The following is a 20,329-nucleotide window of genomic DNA, read 5'->3' as shown; positions in this document are numbered from 1 at the left end:
ATCAATGGTCGGACATAAATAAAACGAACCAATTGCATCTTTAGATAAAACTCTACATTTTGACTTTAATAAATTACTATAAAATCATGACGAATATAATATACTTTGTAACTAAAAGCTTAGATCTTAATATTGTTTAACTATCAAAGAAATCGTAAAACTCTCAATAAGTTTAAACAGTGGAGGTGTAAAAATCTGTTTTACTGTGCTACCGTGCTTGCCCGTGACCGCACTCGCCCGATAAACTCAAACAAAGAACCACAACAATGGATTTTTATATTTATTAACTGAAGGGAAATGTTCAGAAGCACATTCTGTAAGTAATTTTAAGAATGGAACGTTGTAAATGCTGATAGTAAAAATACTTCGGAAATTGCTTTTTCATTTCTAGAAATATTCTAGGTGTAATTTCTTTTTTAAATGCAATAAGTAAAGGTCGTATAATAAATTGACTAAGTCTGAAAGTAACTAACAAAAACTTTACAAAATGGTTATAAAAGATCATAAATAATTTTGAATTGAGAACGAAATTAATTTAGTTGTGAATCTTGAACTTTTGTATACACCACAATTTCGACTCTTAATTTCTATTAACTTTTCATAATATGATATGTTATAATTCAAAAAAGATACCCTATTATTTAAATACTCTGTAAATATATTTTTATATTTGTACTAATATAAGCATCAATCAATAGATCACATTCTTAACAAAAACAAGGCGGCGACCGGTCGACATAATATTTTTTTTTATATACGTTACGTTATTTATGAATCATATTGATTTGGCAACAAGGCGTTGATGACTAATATCTTTTTTGAATTATCGATTTCCGTTACAAAGTCAAGGCTAATGCTAACTTCTTCTAAATTCATAATTTCTAAGGGTATGGACTAATTAACGTATGATAAAAATGACAATTATAGGTTAAGTTAAGTTGTATTTTATACTTTTGCAATCAATTACCATTTACTGGTAGGTCTCTCATATGTGAGAGTCCGCCTGGGCAGGTACCACCGCAATGTCTATTTCTGCCGCCTAACTACAGTGTTTGTCACTGCTGTGTTCCGGTTTGAAAGACATTGCAACCAGTGTAACTACTGGACATATATCTCATGTCTCAGGATGGCGAGCGCAGTGGAATACCAAACAATACTTTGTAATTCAAGGTGTTGGATGGTGTTTCTTCTATTTATGAGCGGTCGTATCGCGTATCACCAAGTAAACTGCAAGCTCGTTTCGTCGTTCAAAGCAATAAAAAAAACATTTTTAACTTTTTAAGAGTCTGTATTGATCATGTCCCTAAAATTTATACTTATATACATTTTAGATTTCCAGTCGTAGGCTAAAACACAGTCCAAAATTCAACTGCAATCTACAATTAAGGTGTGCCGAGATTGTATTATCGTAATGCGCTGCTCGTCAGGTGCTCCACGTATCGAACAAGACAGTTTACAAAATAATGCCTTTCAAGCCGTCGCGTCAAAAGACATCCTAATTTTTTATCACCTTAAATAAAATTGTTACTTACTGAGAATCGACCCCCCATTAGTAACAAAGATAAAACCGACTAACAGATTCAATGGAAATAGCTCAATCATACCGCCCTGCTCACCCGCTGGCAAGGGCGGCGCGATGATACAAACGTATCAATACCTTTTATTTATAAGCGGTAAACAAACTCAAAGGTAAAACACCGATGGGTTGACTGTTAAGCAATTTTCAATCGTAACTTATGGATGTAAGGTTGAAAGGCGTTAAATGTCATTTATTAACAAATACGTTAAAATCTAAAGATTGCTGATGGAAACACGGCAGTATTAACAATTAGGATTGTATAAGCAATTTTGAATTCTATAATATAGAAAACAAGGTGTATTTACGCTTGCCATGCTGACGAACAGTAGAGCTTTCGGTATCAAAATAAAGCGACCCATCGACACAACAAAGTGTAAATTATAGCGACTTTTGCCAGAAACTAATGGTTATATTGTGTTCGGCTTTTTATAAGGCCACACTCGACGTCATCTAAATTTAAGTAATTTGTAACATTTTTACTTTACAAATTATAATTGTTATTCATTCGAATCTCGCGGTATACCTTTGATGACAATCTATTATAAAATCTGAATGCAGGTAGCTATGCTAAAGTCATTTTTGTGTATAGTTTGACCTAATTAAAGTAGCACCAGCGTCTCAAAGAAAACTGCCTTATATGGCGATTTGTTACTTTTAGGTGCTCATTATTAGCATATCTCCTGTTTTTACTTGAAGTGGCCAATGCTCTCTACATGAATATGGGTATGTTACAGTGGTAAAGAGTGAATTTTTTTGAAACGGAACCCGACACAATTATACATACTAATAATATCCATAAATGTAGTCTAGAAATTATTCTAATAATACTTAGATTTTACATAAATTACGAAAGGGAAGCCGGTAGGAATCTAGTTATATGGACCCTTTCACACTACTACATTATCTTAAGTTAATAACACAATCGACAACAATCATTGCCATATCCAAAAATATCTTTTTATAAATATCATATTATCTTCCCACGAAAGCCGTCCACTTCCCCGACCCAATATTTAATTACAAAAAACGTACAAAACGAAGTTCAAACGTTCCGAGCGACTATAAACAAGATCTCAGACGTGTTGTGACACGTCGCTGCGACCTTGTCCGACCTAGACCGAAACTCGACGGCAGGTCAATGAACAGGCAACTAGTTCTAGTCTAGAATATTTAGTTTTAATTAGCACTACGTCTTGACCCGCTGCCGGGATATGCAGAGTTATAACACACATATTGGTCCATAAATATATTTAAACCAATTTTATCTGTACAACACCGCATTAGTTCTGTTAGCAATTGTTATAATATTATAAATATGTATAATCATGTCTTATGTCTACGCAAATGTTAGATATGGGAATAAAACTATTTTACTTATCGCGTCTTTATATTATTTTTTCCTGACGTTTCGGAGACTGCAGCCTTCACGATCACGGTGGACAATGAGGTGTTGGTCGTCCAAAAAGTAAATTAAATATCTACCTACATTTTACAATCAAAATTTTTTAGCTGATGACAGTCCGATCTACGCAGAATGAGCTCACAGTGACTTGAAGTCTGGCAGTCGGTCTTTTGGGTTCCGATTAATTGAATGTAGAACTGGATCCCAGGCTAGTGCAAGCTTCCAACCATTCTATCTATTGAAATTCGGAATTGTTTAATTTCAACAGCCTCATGAATTTTGTTGTCTACCTTTTACAATATAATAAATGTATAAATAAATACATATTTCGCTATGTTAGGTGTAATAGGGCTACCCTATTGCCATTTACCGAGAACACCAGAGTAAGAAAATCTGGAGCAAAAAAATTCAACATCAGCCCGACCCGAACATAGCTACCGTTGAACTACGCCGTACAACTACGTCAACGAGGCATTCGCGCTTACCATTTAGAATAATCGTTACACAGATTTTAGATGATAAAAATCAGACTCGATTACACAAATGTAAACAAGTTTGAACAGTAAAGTACGTACGTTCGTGGGAATAGTTTCTGACGAATGTACCAGAATCAACAGTTAGTTCACGATGGTTCTGACTTGGGAAATTGGGTTCCCAAACTGGTACAATTGGCATTTTACTTTTATTTACGAAGTAATTAAGTTATAAATTTTGTCTTTTCCTTTAAGAAAATAATTTTCATATCAAGGCCTGCTGGTGAGCAAATGAATAATTTAATTAGAAAAAAATACAATTTATAATAATGAATGTAGAAAAAATAAACTTGGCCACACACAGTGTGAATGGCGGCGAAATTTAGTGTTTTTGAAACAAAAAAATGCGTACACGTCTGTCAGTTAACAGTGATAGAGTTTGTACCTTGGTACGTATCAGTTTATGCGTAATATAAGCTATAGTATCGTAGACTAGATAATGGTATTTCTAAAGTTACTGCACCCTTAATTTTTTTTCACTATAAATAAGTAATAAAGTAACAGAGGATTTCAGTACCTTTCTTCCTGTAATAGACTTTAACGCCGATGGGCCCTGAACCAAAGCTGTATAATTATATTCAATTGATACCCTAGTTTTATTGTTAATATTTATTTTATTATTACAGTATTTTCCTAAGCTTGTCAAATTATTCGCTGAGTACCAAAACTAAAACGTGCATTATGCAGTTTTAATTTTTGTATTTATTTGTCTGTGAAACTTACTATTGGTAATGCTTTACATCTAATTTCTACGTATTAAATAATAAGTTTAACTTTGATCAAATCGTATATTTGTTAAATATTTTATCTAGAATAAAGGCACGGGCAATTGCAAGTTATTTCATATAATTACCAAGATTTCTCGTCCAACTATATTTTATAATGATTTTGATTCAAAAATCACAATAAGTAGAAAGTTGTATGGTCCACGTGCGGTCGCACCTTGCGCAGCTGCGCGTGCGCATCTGTCGAGGACACTTGCGCACGCATCACACCGCCACGGAAACATCGCGCACCTTTTGGTGAAATCTTCATACCGAATAACTGGTCATGATTTATTCCGACTCCAATTTGAGATACGTACTGGAAGAGCAACTGTTTGTCATTAATTACAAGTTCGATAAGGCTTTGTTTTTTTTTTATAATGTAATTTCAGTCCACTATAAATATGCTTTGGAGCGACTCAATGGTACAAGTAAAATGGCCAAATTCCTTTATTTCTTGCTTTACATATATTGGCTTTTTCTTCCCATCTGACTTAGTTGTGGGGTCAGCGCAACATACGAGCTCAAGCATAATTCACAAACGATTTGGTTTAGTTTTAGAACCGGTCGTGTACCTCACACCGACATCTTCTGAGAAATTTAGTTCCTGATAAATCGTGTTAGAGCAACCCTTACGAAATTTTACAAAGACCCGGGATTTAAACCCAACTCCTTTGAAGTTTAAAATCCCAAAAGCTTCGATAAAATCAACCAAAATTACCAAATCCGAGCACCGACAAATGGCATCTGTCCAGCGCCGGAGCAAAGAGGGCGAAGTTAAAATTCAGTTAAATAATTCATGAGAAACAAAGTGTGAATTCAGTTTATTAGTTCTACGGCATATGGCATGCAACTTGTGGCCCGACATGGGTCGTGTTGCCATATGGGGCACGTAAATAAGGTTAGGTTTTATTACCGTGGCTAAATCTGTAGATATTGTGTGAGAATCTATGTATTACGTGTTATTGTTAATTGCTGCCCCGATTTTGATGAAATTTGGTGATAAAAGATGGAAAGGCACGAAGCTAAACGCGTTATTTATGACATGATGTCGCTGTATTGGCCATTGATATACATACATTAATTATATTGTTTTTCAAATATAGCTCTCTGATTTTTATTTCATAGAAGATAAATGATAGCCCATAGTCCCGTGAAAAGTACAACACTAAAAACATATCATAGATTAAACTAAACCATTCATAATATTAGAAATAAAAGCTGTTTTAAAAACGTTATTAGATATATTTTCAAACTTTAATTTCATCTATTTATAACTGTTGTGAAACAACACTCCTGCACTCGAACACAAAATACGGTATAAATCAAAAACTAAACAATGTGGATGAATGTATCACATTGTCACTATACAAGCGGCACATTTATCGTCCATAATCATAATCCATCAAGCGACCATGGACGTAACGTCTATGGGCGACGTTATTGAACGTTAAAAAGGTGAGGTTTTGACTGCCGCGATTCTGTCTTTAGGGCTATTCGGCAGTGTAGACAATTATTTAGGATTTTAAGGAATCAGTATATATTTTTCAAATATTTCGGCGGTGTTGTGAGGTCATCATATTTGGGATAATAAGAAATTAGTAATATTCTTTAAAGTTTATGTACGGTAAGTGGAATATAGGTAAAATAAATAGGTCTGGTCGCCAGAGATATTCTTGAAACTTTAAAGATGCAGACATAAAAACAAAAATTGTCACTTACACACTAGCCTAGTGCTAACACACCAGAGCCGTGCACTGTTAAGGATTCTATTCCTACGTCTGGCAACCAAAATATGTGTGAGTATAAAATAGTAGGCCGGTGACAGGTACAAGCTTGCATCTTATTCCATACTGGAAAGGAACTTAAACTAAACGGAAAATGGATGCACTGGGTGTCTTTAAACACGAAAGAGGCAGCTTCTGAAGCATATTTGCTTGTTATTAAAATCTCAAGCAGGTAGTAGTCAAATGACTTTACACAATACATGCTACAGAATGTCCCGCGTCATTTCTCCGATCCAAAAAGAAGCGTCGTTTGACCTCCGACGCATGATTTACGAGCGATACGGTGTCTGTCCGTCGGTCGCTAAGTCGACACTGGAATGCGCATCCATCTTTTATTAATACCATGTATAATGAAATGGGAAACGTTGTCTGAAAAATTCTTGACGACAAAATGACAACGTGAAAGTTTTTAGACGAGACGAGCAAGCTGCTAACTTAACGATACATGACTGTAATTGTACCAACCAATATCACCAAGAAATTGATGTAATAACTGTCAGAATTGAACCCCGAGACATTAGAGCTTACCGCTCTTAATGTCCATACAAACACCAGTGACAAAGCGTCTATATAACCCGAGTCCTACCAGCTTTTCTTTTATGTTTATTTATGTTTGTCTTAGTTTTTGATTGCTGTTAAACTACGTGCGATATTTAACTACGGCAACTTTTTTTGCATCGGGTTACCTTTTGAAGATTTTCAACTTTAGCCACTTATAAATACTTTTAATTACAAAACAATTACACTGCAGATGTACTGCAAGCCTTAATGGTATAAATGGAGAAAGAGGGATTTTTGGGGGTGTCAATCTATAGATTACCATGGTCTTCAAAACCTTTGCAACCATTTCTCACCTCTCTGAATCCTTGTCCACAATAGGTCCCACCACTCGTCCTCGTGTACTATATCTGTGGTGTTACAAAACATTCGTGAGAAAGTATAAGATAAAGTAACAAAATGACCGCTAATGCTTCGTGTTTAGATAACATTTATCGTTGCGCTTCTGTGAACCCACTGTTACGAAAATATTTTATTTTACTGAGATTTCGTGACGGAAATTGTTTGACATCAATTAGTGGTAAACATGAAAACAAAATATGCTTAATAATGCGATCTGGAATCTTCCATAGGAATAGCGCTAAAGTTCTATGAATAATGTTACTCCACTGCAAATTATGGTATGTAAATGGAGCCAACAAATTAAAAACTGATAAGAGATGATTCAGATTATTGCTATCCGTGCAGATACAATGTCTTTACAAACAGATGAATGTAAATAATCAGAAAATAAACCGGCTTATTCAATAAATAAATCGTTTGTATTGTTTTCACTCAAGAAATTCTTTACACAAACACCGTTATGTTGTGTCATCGTAATGAGTTCTGCGAATATAATTAACTAATTACTAAAATTCTATTACTTACAGTACTGTTATTAAGGGATTACTGTTAAGAAATCTTTTTAAAGAAAAGAAAAAACATAATACGTGTCTTTATAGCATAGAATGAAAAAAATATTCGTCATATAAGGGCTAAGTTCCTGCGAAGATGGAATTAAAATAAATGGCATATTAAACATGACACATTTTAACATCATGTCAAAATAATTATATCTATGAGTACAAAAACAATTTCACAGCCTCCGTTGCCGAGGTTAAAAACGTATCTCATCAAAGTTTCAAAAACTCAATTCATTCCACTTCAAAAATAGTATCCATGAACAGGCACCATCGAGTCCCCAACACAAGACCCTTAGACTAATCCTATTCTCTCCACTCATCCGATGACCCCACAATAGGTCCCGAGACGTGGACAGCGACCCCAAGTTCCTTCACGTCTTGGCGTCTCCCTCGCATTGTTTACTACTACTTTACATTATAATAAAAGTATTTTATACACAGCTTACCTCTGTCTGACGTAATGACAAGATGTTAGAAAGGGAACATAGTGTGCGCATGCGACGTCACGCTACATGACGGAAAAAATATTAAAATTATTTTTATTTCCCAAAATTTTTTGCGGCTCTTATACATTATAAGTATCTCCCAACGTTTCGAAGACTGTAGCCTTCATCGTCACGACTCACGAGAGGGACTAATAATACTAAATGAACTCTCTACTAACCTCTGTATAAAAAATATTGTCAAAAAGACGTATTTAGACGTATTTAAATTTCAAAAAGACCACGAGCCCTGCGTCTTGGCTATCCACTATTTATAATATGAAAGAAATAGTTGAGTATCACAAGCCGGTGACGAGAAACTAGGCCTGTCACGCGACGAAATCCTATAAATGTTAATTGTAAACGAATTAAACTTATTGCCAATCATTTGTACAATCAATTGCAATCATTAATTATTTCCCAAGAATCTTAATTACAAAATTTCTAATTGTCTCGACTTTTAACCATCAACAATACGCGCAATTTGTTTTAAACGTATCCAAATTTGTTACTTCACTCAGCCTGTATTAGTCCCAACTTACTATCTAAGATTCAGTTGAACTAGACGTCACGCGTCACAAATTTCAGACAGAATAATCAAACTACACGTATTGAAGATTTAGTTTTTTATAACATAAAAAAACGAACGCAAGGTAATTCCATGTTCTTTATAATTAAAAGTTCTTAGTGTTTATACTGTTTTTGGGTAGACACTCCTTGCTATCAAGCTGACGTATTCGTCATTTCTAAGCCACGCGTCTTGGCATGTCGTGTCGCGAGTGTGTCTCACATCTATCCCAGTTTGAATACACAAATTAGGCCTTTTCAGATGAGGTCAACGATCCAGCGCCACATAATACAGATTAATCTTTAATTTAAATGCTGTCCACGACAAAAGAGCAGGGAATATGTAATGCACATATGAGATAGATAGCATCTGTCTTGTCCGTTCGTCTTATGAATTGATCTATTTAAAGGAATATTTAGACACAATGCCGATGCCTTACTATATTTATTTAATTGCGTTCAATGGCTTTCATGTGTTAAACGAGTTCAAATGTTGTTATGTTTTTTATGTATATGTTTCTGAGTTTTTGTTCAGTTCAAATGTAGGACATGTAGGTATTCGATCATTTGTCGTAGACCGTTCTTAAACGCTTTTTGTACGAGCTATTATCTCCTATTTAACTTTGTGATAGAATTAGCCAGTGAAACGTGAAGGTTCATTACATAATAAGGCATCGACCAGAATCAATCATTAAATGGCAGTATGTTTGGCGCACCTTTAGCTTTGAGAAAAACATAACTGTGAAAATACCACGTCTATGACACGATGATGCCTCGGCTAAGCCAAACTATTCACTTGGCAGCACAGCTCTAACTTTCGACCTAAACCAATCATTACAATATGTCAGTATGTTTGGGCCTGCAGCTTTACCGTTGAGAAAAAAATAACTGTGAAAATACCACGTCTATGACACGATGATACCTCGGCTAAGCCAAACTATTCATGACAGCACAACTCTAACCCGTTCAACTAGTCTCTAGCCATCACCTCAACCCTCCAAGAAACTTGATTACAAGATTCCATTTATCCACTCAATTGCTCCTAAATCAATCATCCTTACAAAAGACCGAAACACAAAAGGAAAACTGAAAAAATGCTCGACCGAATTTGACACGATCACACGGCGATTAAAATATAATAATAATAGATAAGCATCACAATAGAAACCCGATCTTCATAGAAGTTGGCCGTAGGAATTTCTCTGTCCACCCTTTTGTCGACCGGCGAGGCGTGAGGTTTGTTGTTCCCTTATCAGATCAGATTGTATGGGAATGCTATGAATATTTATATAGCAGACATAATTAAATTATTCTTATGTTGAGAATTTTGTTAAGCATTAATTAATGGTGTCTACTGTGTGAAAGTTGCTTGAAGTAAGTTTAAGTTATTGTAAATTGTGCAATATGCATTATATTACGTACTACGTGCAAGTAAATGGCTTTATGATAATTGACTTTCAGATTTAGACCTATGGACTTTCAACACAACTGTGTCCAATAGCAAGGATTATACTTTAATTGAAATATTACAATGATGGTAAACGGAAGAGGCTTCGTATCGCATTTACAGTGGTCAGAACTAATCGACCTACCTTACTATATTATTCCGCTGTTCCTGTAACGCAACCCCGCATGAAATATAACTAGTTTTCATACCCTACCATTTCATGACCAAACAACGATACGATGCAAAAAACTCTAAGTAAAAAGCAAATAATTTCACTTCTAAGTCAAGAAGCGAATATCAAATCTGTTAGACCGCTGCCACAGGCGACAAAAAATAACATACCCCAACCATATGTCATCCAGACGTTTGAACCATAAAACAATGATCCAAAACACAAAAGTGACAGAGATGCCTCGTTTCACGCACTTTACTGTCTTGTGCCATGTGTCGCGCAATTGTGCGGTCGGAAGTCGTATTGTAACTATTGTTCTGCCATGACCCTGTTCACAAGTGTCAGGAGACCTGACAAGAAAAATTAACTTACTTTTGAACAATTCTGTAGACGGTTAGGTACGTAGTAGTAGTAAATTCAGTATGTAAACAAATTAAGCGAAATTATTTTTGTGTAGAATGCCTCAGTGGCGTATTGCATGCGCTATGCGACACGGTTTTAAGGTGCAGGTTTCGAAGCCCGGGTCGAGTAAAGTGGTATTAGATTTTTCTGCTCAGTATCAGCCCGGAGTCAGAAACTTGTGTCCGACATGGCGAGGGCTCGCCCCCTATCATGACAAGAAACACAGGCGAAAATTGATTATCTTGGTTGCACCTTCGGGGAAAGGAGTGAAGTTTGTAGATTTTTTTATCTACGAAAATCCATCTCCGTAGTTATTCAATAAATATCTACGTGTAAAAATGTCTACGTGTATTTGGATTTCCTTTTGAAGGGCTAGTCTAATGTAATTAGTAGATACAATAATCGGCATTATGAAGTTAACAGCTAATATTATTTTATTACGAACCCGAATGTCGAGATGAGTCATTAGCTCGTCTAATGGAAAACGCGACAAAATACTAAAATCAGTAACAACGCCACTTAATAAATAACACTTTGAATTAGAACTTTGTATTATTATATATCGAACATGCTCAATATCTAGTCACATGATTTATAAGTTCACTAACTGATCAGACAGACGTCTTGTCATAGTTATGAATGTTCAATTCGACAGCGTTTAGTTTCCATTTAAAACCATTTCGTGAACTAAACTGATATTTCAAAATTCACATTCATTAAACGCAAACTGTTAAATGCGCGAAGTTAAAATAGTCGTAATTATTGTTGAAAATTTTTTTTTGCTATTTTCTTAACTTGTCTTTCTGTAAGAATCTTCTACAAAGTATTAGAAACTGTAACAAAAGAGGAATGAAATGGTCGTTCTCAAAATATGGGATCACCAAGGGAAATCGGAATTCATTTAAATATATAGATATTCTCCGGTAGTTATACCGGATAATTTACTCATAACGGGAATAAAATAAGGTTACAAATAGCTTGAGGGCCGAAATATTTTGTACTAACTAATACAAACGGAATCTCACCTAATCAAGGCCTATTAATACTATGATTATATATACTATCTTCTGCACGCGGTTCCGTTCACATTATACAAAGCAATGTCTCAAACTGTTTCTATTTTGATTCCGTTTTAAGTTGACTTGGGTCTGAACTAAGAACTGCCAAATCCATTAGTAAACCAGATGTGTACCATTAGCAGACATCAGACGAGGTGTGGAAGTGTGCGCGTCTGTCATTAGATCGTATAGATCTCCGCCATTGTTCCGCACTCGATGGTTCTCACGACCTGCGCCCGCGCAGTGATTTACTGGCGAGCGTCGCGGACATAACAACATATTATTATGATGGAATATGGAGAATTGTTGTGTAAAATATGAAGGTATTTAGAAGGTATCAGGCTATATAAGAATCCCAAATGGAGTTAGAATAAAATTTTCTTTACTAATATAAAATATTATAAATGGGAATGTGTCTAAAAATATTGAAAAGTTACGATATTTGTTAAAAGTAAACGTGGTAACGGATGAATAGATAAGAATGAAATTTGGGACACGGATAAACCATATCCTGAAATATTATATAGGCTACTTTTTATCCCAGTAATTGACTCTGATGAGAAAACTTTGAGTTTTAATCTTATTTTTTAAGTAAATGTCGCTGGCGTCGTACTGATAGAGCTATGGATCACTAAAGTTATGCAATGGTTTTTAGTTTATACAAAGAGCATGATCTTACATACAGTAAGATGAAAATTCTTTGAATAATGATGTAAGTAAATATGTGTTATGTGTAATATAATTAATGTAAAATATGTAGCAGTACGAATTCTTGATTTTTATAGATTTTACTACAAAATAGTAGTAAAGAAAGATAAAGTGTTTAAATACTTTTTTGGTAAAGCTTCTAAGTACTTAACAGTGTATTCTGTATAATTAATTAAGATACAGGTGGAAAACTCAATGCATATAAAAAGACGCCATCTAGCTACCGTTGATGGAACTAAAAAAACGTCCATACAACTCCTTAACCGGCGCCGTGCAAGAGAAACAACCTCACAACACCTTTCCGGCAGACAAGAATGGCAATAGCGTCTATCGTCCAATTACTACTTGCTAGAACGGGACGGACAATATTGTCGCGTGACCGGTTAGCATTGCAAGGTCGTCGCCGTGGGGTGAGTGACATTTGTTTTGCTATAACACCTGATTATTATAAACCTTAAAGTATTTAAATTGAGTTCATAATTGTTTGATCGATAGCTTTAAAACAAAAATGCGCCGACGCAGTTTGCGTGCTAAATCACCATGTTTTGGTTCTATGGCGTCGATTGAGCCTAATCGAAGATTTACGCGAATAATAACAATTGATTGACCATCGTGGTGCTACAAAACCGTAGAAGATTTCTATTGCTGAGCTAAAGAAATTGCGCAGTCGTTCAGGATCTGGTTTGAAGGACCAGTGACCTTTATAATACATTTGATTTTAAGCGACAAAAAAATAAGAAATATAAATTATCAAATGCATTTAGTATTATATTATTTCTTGCTCAAGCTGAATGTTTACAATTTTACCACATTCGAAGCATTTGTTACCTATACAAAGAGGTAACATAACTCACTATCAAAGTAATTCCTGTGGTAACACACATACTATGACATCTTTTGTTTTAAAGATAATTTACGTCAACAGCTTTCTAAGAGAAAGACATAACTTATTATAGCAATTATAGTAATAGAAGGTTTATTATAAAGTGAAGGCACTATTGCAATAAAGAACTTTCTCCCGTGTATTATTGCAATAGTCTGCCATCAATACATTATATCCATCTAGGAAGATACTTAATATCACATGAAAAGAATAGTACTAAACTATTGTTATAATTTAAACATGTTGGTTTGTCCATCCAAGTACCAGTGTATGAAGTAGATTTTTTTATTTACGCTCAACAAGTTTTCGTCTCAGTAAACCCCGGTTCCTATGGGAATTTTATTCCTGGAAGCTTTTCATGCGAACACAGGTACCAGCGAAGCTTTTTCTAATCTATTTTTCCTATATCCATCAGTTATAACGTAAACCTGTCACGTAACCTCGTAATAGAATTTGAAATGGATCGCGTGTGCGCCCGCGCACCGCACCGTGCGAAAATTGTGCTTACTTACAGTACTAGGAAATGTAAAAATTCTTATAGCCGGAAATACTTGAGTTGTGACGTCTGCGTAATTACCCACTTTGAGTACGGTCCAATAGATGTACTCAACTCGTAAAAAGGTAACTGAGTATAACATATAATAAATGTACATAACGCAATAGTTTTTGTGAAATATTGTTACAAAATTTTCTGTCTCATTTGTCTTTTTTTTGTTTTAATACATAAAATACACAAAAAAAAAACAAATGGTACTAAAAATTCGTAATAATATTTCATATAAACTATTTTTTATGTAAATTTATTTAAGAATAACTCAACTACGTAACATACTATCATCAGCTAAGTATTGCTATAATACGTATAAAATTAGAGTTCAAACGACTGTAGTCTTAGTTATGCAAAGGAATGATGATAGGTATGTACCTATAGATTACCACTGGGTAAAAAAATATAGAAAAATTCGAAAAACTATTTCGTTAAGTACTTTTATTTTGAGTAAGACTCGGTCTCATTTCAGTTTTAAATACCTATTAGATTTCGAAACACGGACCTACAACTAAAATTATTCTAGTAACATAGGTATGGTTATAAGTAATACACAACAAATTAATAGATATATGGTGTTTTACACAGGTGTGATCATTATATTAATTCTGAATAAAACTCTACCAAAATATCAAATATGCTTAGATTGAGATGGTGGAATATTGCGAAACGAATCAAAACTATCTAAACAAATTGTGATGACCACGACTGAGTTGTGGAAAACGTTTGGGCATTAAACTGTGACCATGTTTAGCATTTTACTATCTCAATGGTCGAAACAAAATGTCTGATAATGTCAAAGCCCTCGATATGAGATGATGATCGATGTCTGATAATCCCGCTTTCAATGAGTTCAGGACATTTTTATTTTTAAACATAAACATATATTATTATGGATATATACTTAAAACTATAATTCCCTTTTCAACTTTTATACTTATTAGCACTAAAATAAACTACACAGTTTTATTGTATTCTCTTTACGACGTAATAAAACATAGTTTCGTAATTTGAGGTTCATTACCAATGCTTTAACGATAATTGTGAAAAGCGCCATCTTTCCGCAGCTGTCCAAACCACATCGCTTACGAGCGGACCACACGCGTTGGCGCTGCTGCGCTGCGCACGAGCAAACGAAGAGCATATAATTTTATTGTTATTACACGTTTTCTGGCAGTAGTTTGTGGTAAATATTATTCTTAAAATGTAGTAAGTATACATTTTATGTGAGTGTATGTTATTAAAATGTATGCAATATTTTTATAGAGAAGTTTACTTTTACAAGTATGCAATAAAAGGCAAAATATATACAGTCATAAATATTCGTGGTAACTAGCTTTTAAAATATATAGCTTTTTGGTAAGTTGCACAGCATTTAACTGCTGAGAAATATAAATAGATTAAAAACTCTCTTACCTTAGCGTAGTCGACAGGCGAAGCATTCACTGGACAAGTGAAGAGGCCTTCGCTGAAACAATAATAAACAAATCGTATGACACACTTACATTAATAATATTATCATCACGCGTGGGTGGATCAAGGTAGGGCGCCTGCCCTGCCCTGTACATGAAGATTAATAGCTAATATTATAATTGGTATACGATAATGACTAAACTGCATAAGTGTAAGTTTTTGTCAGACATTTTTATGGTCAAGCAAAGAGATGGTCTGGACACACCTATACATTGCATGCAAACGATTGTAAACTGGGATGGGAATTCCGTAATTAATGATTTATGTAAAAAAATATATTCGCCTATCTTTTTCATTAATAAAACGGCACAAGAATATCAATATATTTGTAAAGTTGTGGTATACAATCAAAACGTAATAGAGTTTGAAAAAATAGTTTTTATTTTATTCACATAGATGTCGCTATTATAAAAAGTAACATTTAAATACTTACAAAGTAAAAAATATTATTTTATTGAAGTAAAATAAAGTAAAGTCAAGTAATTTGATAGACATAAGGCAAGTTAAAATAAACATTGGTATACAGTACACACTAGTTTAAACCACAATGTGTAAATATACCAATAAAATTACTACGCATATGAGACAGCAAACTGTTTAGATTGACAAACGCAGAAATAAAAATAAACTTACTATCTAACTCATCTTGAAGCTCAAACGTCAAATTAACAGTACTATCAATTACTATAAACCGCACTACAATTCGACCCGGCGACCCCACACTACCATTCCCATAACAAAGTAGCCGCGATTGCCGACAGCGCGTAAAGCGGTCATTCGCAGATAATAAAAATGTTGCCAGCCTCGCCTAGTAATTACGGGATTGTCTTGCTAACAATTATAATGGCCGGTGTATAATTACCCGAGCTAAGTAATGGGGTATAAATTTTATGCTAAAAGCTGTCTTCGTGTTTTGATTATGACTTCTGCAGCATATTTTATTTAAAAGCGGTTATATTTTGCGTGTATTTATCTAGTTTCGGCCCAACTTATGTCTTTTGTCGTGTACTATACATGTCTCCTGTGCTATTTATAGTGTAAATGCAAATTTTTGTGAATAATTGCCTCGGTGTTGTATTTGTATTGCGTGCGCGGTACAAAAGCACTTTGAGGTCTCAAGTTCGAATCCCGGGTCTAAAAGTGATGTAGGGTTTATCTGCTCCAGTCCGGAGTTTGGAATGTGTGTTCCATGTGCCCTGTTTACACCTCTGTCTACTTCTTCGGGGATAAAAGCGTAATCTGTGTTTGTTGGTGAATATGTTTTAATGATTTTCATAAGTAAACCACTAGGTACATATATTACGTGGAAATTATCCACACAGCTAAACTATCTAAGTCTTGGATTAAAGTATTATTATCAATTACTTTTTATCGCCCAAAAGTGCATATTGCGACTTCTGTTTCTAGAAAAGACTTACAACTGAAACCGCGAGCATAAACTAGTGTACTTATTAAATTCCATACTTCACGTTAACTTATTGATATTAAACAGAAATATATCCTTGATTCCTGCATTTTATTTCATTCTCAGTAAAATTTTGCAGTCACATAACATCATCTAGAACCTAGATTCTAGACGACAGTTAATTAAGACATTACCTTTTTGTTTCTCCCGACAGTATGACAAGTAATTAACTATGGTAAAGCATTCCATGACTGTAAATTGCTATAAACCTGATCAAATTCCGTGTAGGACAAAATAAAGCAACAAGTAACATTCTAATCAATGCACTGAGCAGGTAATTTCCTATGACGAGCTGCGTGTCGTTTCAGCAAGGAATGCGTCTGTGATTACAAAAAGCTTTATAAGTTTAGTAAGCTTTTATAGTTATTCACAAATTACTCAGACTGATGGCACAGCAAAGTAACCAGACTACAGCTGATGGTAAGTGGAGTGGGGTCCAATAAAATGTCGACTGACGAGAGATGATTACTTCTCGACAGTCGACACAATTATGCCGGCCTGTTGGAACTGGATACACAGGCTGATCCCGGAACGCGACACACTTACGTGGGCATTATGGTGAGTTTTATAACCTTGTGTACGGTCGCCATTCGGGCGGATACAAAATATATCCTACCACCAGCGATTTTAAAATATTCTATCTGCCTATCAAGTCCTTTCAACAAATCAACTGTATTTACCATAACACAATGCCCAGGCTTATAAAATGCTGGGCCCTTATTCTGTACGATAGTGTAAACGCGTAACGCGGCCGTGTCATGTTATCTTCGAGAAATGTGTGTGGAATGGTATTCTGTAAGCCAAATTTTTATAGTCCTAAACAAGACGCGTTGTGTTACGTGCTTGTTACACACTGTCAAAATAACGTGCGGGATAGAGAATAAGGCCCCTGGTCTTATTTTTTGTTTATTTAGTTAACATAGAAACTAGACAGCGATAACTTTCACCGCGAAGATAAAGGTCGTTTGAAATTGCTCGGTCGCCCTTTACGGTCTCTGAATATGTATGGGATGGCGATAGGGGGCCGGAGTTCAGATGGCAAAGTTAGCCTTACGTTTCCGCGCTTACTTAACTAGATTGTAATCCTAAAGTCTAGTAGAGTACGTAGGTGGATGGCAAGAGATGCTGCACGAAGGAAAATCGTGGCTAAGAAACATCCAAGAGTAGACCGGTATCACCTCCGTGGAACACCTGTTCCGCCTGGTAAATGACAAGAAGCCGACGGCTAACCTTAAACAATGAAGAGGCACTTAAAGAAGAAGAGTAGGTACCATCGCTGTGTCCATGTCTACCACTTAGCAACTTATGCATTGTGTTTTTTTATGCTAGATGGGGTTGCGTTTGATCGCTATCCGCCCGATGTTAAGCAATGATGCGGCGTAAAGTGAAGCACGCTTGTCCAAAAGAAATCGATTCACTCGCGACTTAAAGAACTCCAAATTGAATCTATGCGAAAATAGACACGGTTTCCATATTCCAGTTTGAAAGACATTGTAGCTAGAGTAATTACTGAGCATCATGACTTATGCAACTTATATTCTATACAAAAAATTATACGTGCTATTTACATAGCGGGCAATTTTACAAAATATACACCAACGATTCCAACATACTGACATAATTGTTTCGACTGCCGAGGGGTAATCAGCTCTCGTCAGTCGACATTCTATTGGACCCCACTCCACTTACCATCAGGTGCAGTGGGATCACATGGCCGTGCGCGTATAAAAAAAAGCACAATAATTATAAGGCACAATTGGTTTGACAACTTTATTCCCCGTGTTTACATAAACACTATGTTTCCACCACAGTAACCGCTAATCTTTGTATTAACATATCCATCATGGTTCTGCAGATAAAATGTCCATAGATCGACAATAACAGTACTGTAAGTTTGAAATACATCTTAGCCTATTTAATTACAAAATATTTGCTCACGGCTCCACTAAAATCTATTCTCGTAATAAAAATTATTTTAAAGAGTATCTGTACCTACCTTTAAATTGGCTTGGTGAAAAACGGTGAAACCGTGTAATTATTATAATGATTTTTGCAAATAAATGAATAGAATGAAAATAAATAAATAAAAGTTCCCCAGTGGAGATACATTTTTATAGAAACATATTTCTTACTGGCTGGACTTTCGCAATATACTTACACAATTTTTTGCTCCTAGTTTGGACCGCTCTAGTATATTTTGGGACAAAGCCTATAACTCCCTGGAAGCTTACTATCAGTGAAGAAATTTACACATGCAAACTACCTCTTACTCTAAAGAACGACGGGCTCAAAACTGCTTTGCATAATAGTAGGTAAGGATTATACAAACTTTTGTCCAAAATTTTACCTACATATACATTATACATAAATCTTTACACGAATTAAAAGTGACAGATTGTTACCCGCAATTTCACCTACATATAGATCTTTACCCAAATCAAAAATGACAGATTCGGGTATGTTCCCATAACTTATAGCATTCTGAATGAAAACAAGCTGACATAGGTCCACGATTCGTGGGAACTAGTTATTTCAGTAACTTCACTATGCAATCTTCAAATGTCCAGTCACAAAATTGCATTCTCATTAATCCAATTGAAATTGAAACATTTTCGGATATCTGTATATTTCGAGAAATATTCTGTCCCGTTGGGTTACCAAAATGTTAATTAAAGCTCTATGATTCAACCACACGCATATCGGCCCACAATCAAAACAGTTTGAGAGTTAATGTCAATCGGAGCTGTAATTAACGTGGGAAATAGGATTTAGAAGTGCCTATAAATTATAAAGTGCCACCTCTTCAATCCTTAATTAGGTACGTCTAGACAGTAAATGAAAAACAAAAACAAATTGTAGCTAATTATCATGGTAATAAAGACTGTAGTTTTAATCATTTCTAACTGGAAAAAGGAAAAGCTGACGCAACTAGGCAGTCCGCAGATTTACATCGATGTGACGCGATATCTTATGGAATGCAAATCTAAATGAGCAAGTACAAGTATTTAAAAGTATTATTTTTAAAACAGTCATATTCGTTGATATATTAATATGTTTATGCAAACGTTAGGCATTAAAATAAAACTATTTTACGGATATTCTTGCGGTTTTTTATATTATAATTTTATCCCAACGTTAAGAAAAGTTTGCAGCCTACGTAGTCCATAGCCTCCCCTGTGATCATGGAGGCTACAAAGTCTTCGGAACATCGGGATAAAATTATAATATAAAAAAACCGCGAAAAAATCCGTAAATAAATTTTATTTCATAAGAGTTTTAAGTTTGTAAGTATTCATAAATTAGACGGTCAGATCTATGAATAATATATTTGGTAGCATATCTACAACTATTCCTTCAATAAATAACCATGCAATCCAATTATTAAACAAATTTTATTCTCGCTTCAAAGTCTATTGACAGCATACTGCATTTCTCTATCTATTTCCGCAGTAAATATTGCATATTTTTTATTACAGTTTTGCAATTAGACGTTAATTTGTGGAAAATTATGCGGCATGGGATACATTGCAGTTTTTATCAGCTGATCTGGTTGGTGGTGTGATATGGATGGATTGGAAGTTGATTTATTATGGACCTTGT

At 34.9% G+C, this 20,329-nt stretch overlaps 1 protein-coding gene across 2 annotated transcripts in view; it reads right to left on the bottom strand.

Moving 5' to 3' along the window:
* Positions 1-20,329, bottom strand: part of LOC115454859 (TNF receptor-associated factor 4) — a 109,180-nt gene that overhangs the window by 53,157 nt on the left and 35,694 nt on the right. For both annotated transcript variants that reach the window (XM_037439659.1, XM_037439657.1), the window contains one exon: positions 15,208-15,259. In XM_037439659.1, coding sequence (XP_037295556.1) covers positions 15,208-15,259 — 52 coding nt within the window. The remainder of the gene's footprint in view (positions 1-15,207; positions 15,260-20,329) is intronic.

Source organism: Manduca sexta, chromosome 17, assembly GCF_014839805.1.
Source record: "Manduca sexta isolate Smith_Timp_Sample1 chromosome 17, JHU_Msex_v1.0, whole genome shotgun sequence".
Classification (NCBI taxonomy): Eukaryota; Metazoa; Arthropoda; class Insecta; order Lepidoptera; family Sphingidae; genus Manduca; species Manduca sexta.
This window is presented reverse-complemented; position numbering and strand designations above follow the sequence as displayed.